The sequence below is a fragment of the Empidonax traillii genome, unplaced genomic scaffold (assembly GCF_003031625.1).
Source record: "Empidonax traillii isolate 1590-97213 ecotype Southwest subspecies unplaced genomic scaffold, ASM303162v1 scaffold4321:size24285, whole genome shotgun sequence".
In the NCBI taxonomy this organism is placed as follows: domain Eukaryota; kingdom Metazoa; phylum Chordata; class Aves; order Passeriformes; family Tyrannidae; genus Empidonax; species Empidonax traillii.
In genome coordinates this window covers 14544-16198 of record NW_020959514.1, presented here as the reverse complement: position 1 = coordinate 16198, position 1655 = coordinate 14544, and the positions used below count along the sequence as shown (strand labels likewise).

The 1655-nt window shown below is 55.1% G+C and overlaps 1 protein-coding gene across 1 annotated transcript; it reads right to left on the bottom strand.

The window, feature by feature from the left end:
* Nucleotides 1-323: 323 nt before the first annotated feature.
* Nucleotides 324-1185, bottom strand: LOC114072888 (zinc finger protein 664-like). Its single transcript, XM_027910714.1, has 2 exons — nt 1126-1185; nt 324-867 (listed from the first exon to the last, which is right to left on the bottom strand). The coding sequence occupies exons 1-2, from the start codon at nt 1183-1185 to the stop codon at nt 397-399; spliced, it is 531 nt and encodes a 176-aa protein (XP_027766515.1). The 3' UTR covers nt 324-396.
* Nucleotides 1186-1655: the final 470 nt, after the last annotated feature.

Genomic DNA, 1655 nt, shown 5'->3' with positions numbered 1-1655 from the left:
ACACTAAAACTACCAGTAGTACAGCATAAAATAGGACAGTGCTCTACACTAAAGCAATTGATGAAGCAATTCTACTCAAGATGGCATCAAGGCAAGAATTATGAATTAGAGAGGGATGGAACTCCCCCAGACCAATGTTCGTGGGGAGATCTCTGCTCTCAACCTCCAACACTGACCTTGGGGGGTCCCGGCCAAAGCAGGAATCTCCACACACCCCCCAAGAAGGGTTCTGTTGGCACAACCTGCCCCTGGCAAAGGGGACTGGCCCTTTCTGGTAGAAAGGGATGGACTGACAGTCACTGGACTCCAGGCGTTGCCTCACCATCAGGGGGGTCATTCAGGGTGGAAGCAGCGGCCGAAGCTCTTCCCACAGTCAAGGCACTCGTGGGGCTTCTCTTACTGGTGGGTTCGTTGGTGTTTGGTCAAGGCAGAGCTGTGGGTGAAGGTCTTCCCACACTCCCCACACTTGTAGGGTCTCTCCCCGGTGTGGAGGCGCCGGTGGTTGACCAGGGTGGAGTTGTGTTTAAAGCTCTTCCCGCAGTCGGTGCAGCGGAAGGGCCTCTCGTCTGTGTGTATCCGCTGGTGCACGAGGAGATCTGAGCTGCGCTGAAACCTCTTCCCACATTGCAAGCACTTGTAGGGCCGTTCCCCAGTGTGGATGCGCTGGTGGTTGCAGAGGTTGGAGCTGTCCCTGAAGCTCTTGCCACATTCCCTACACATGTAGGGCCGTTCTCCAGTGTGGATGCGCTGGTGTTGGAGCAGGTTGGAGCTGTTCCTGAACCTCTTCCCACATTCCCCACACAAGTACGGCTGTTCCCCAGTGTGGATGAGCTGGTGGCTGTGGAGCTTGGACCTCTTCCTAAAGTTCTTCCCACATTCCCCACACGTGTAGGGCCATTCCCCAGTGTGGATGAGCTGGTGGTGTACCAGGTTGGAGCTGTTCCTGAAGCTCTTCCCACATTCCCTACATGTGTAGGGCCGTTCCCCAGTGTGGATGTGCTGGTGCCTGAGGAGGTGGTAGCTCTGCCTGAAGCTCTTCCCACATTCCAAGCACCTGAAGGGCTTCTCCCTGCTGGGAGGCTGCTCAACAGATGCACCACAAGACAGGGTCAAAGGTTCACTGACTTCCTCCTCATCTGCCTGGGGGGCCCCCGGCAGCTTCCCCGCAGCCTCCTCCTCCTCCATTCGCCCAAGCCTTGGGAATGACAAATCCTGCTGGGGGGAAACAAGGGCTGAGGAGGTTGCCTTGGGGGTTCCTCCTGCCCAAGTCCATCTCTAGAACTCCTCAGACATCCTGGGACCATAAAAACAGCCAAAACATCACAATTCAGCCCAGAAAAAGTAATCCACCAAGATTCAGGCAAAAAAACCTTCTTGAAATAGCAAAACAAGCCCTGTCCCCCAAACTTCAGAAAGTTGGGATTTAGCCAAAAAAGACACCAAAATATGAGAATTCAGTCCAAAAATCTCTCCCACAAGTTCCCCCTCTCTGGTGTGTCCCCTCTGGGGTTCAAAGGGTCTCCCCTGTCTGGGATGTTGGGGGTCCCTCTTAGGGATGCTGGGAGTGTTGGGGGTCCCAAGGGTCCCTTCTCCTCTGACTCTCACCTTTGGGGTGCTGCCTTCCCAGACATTCCCCCTCTCCAGGTTCTCCACCT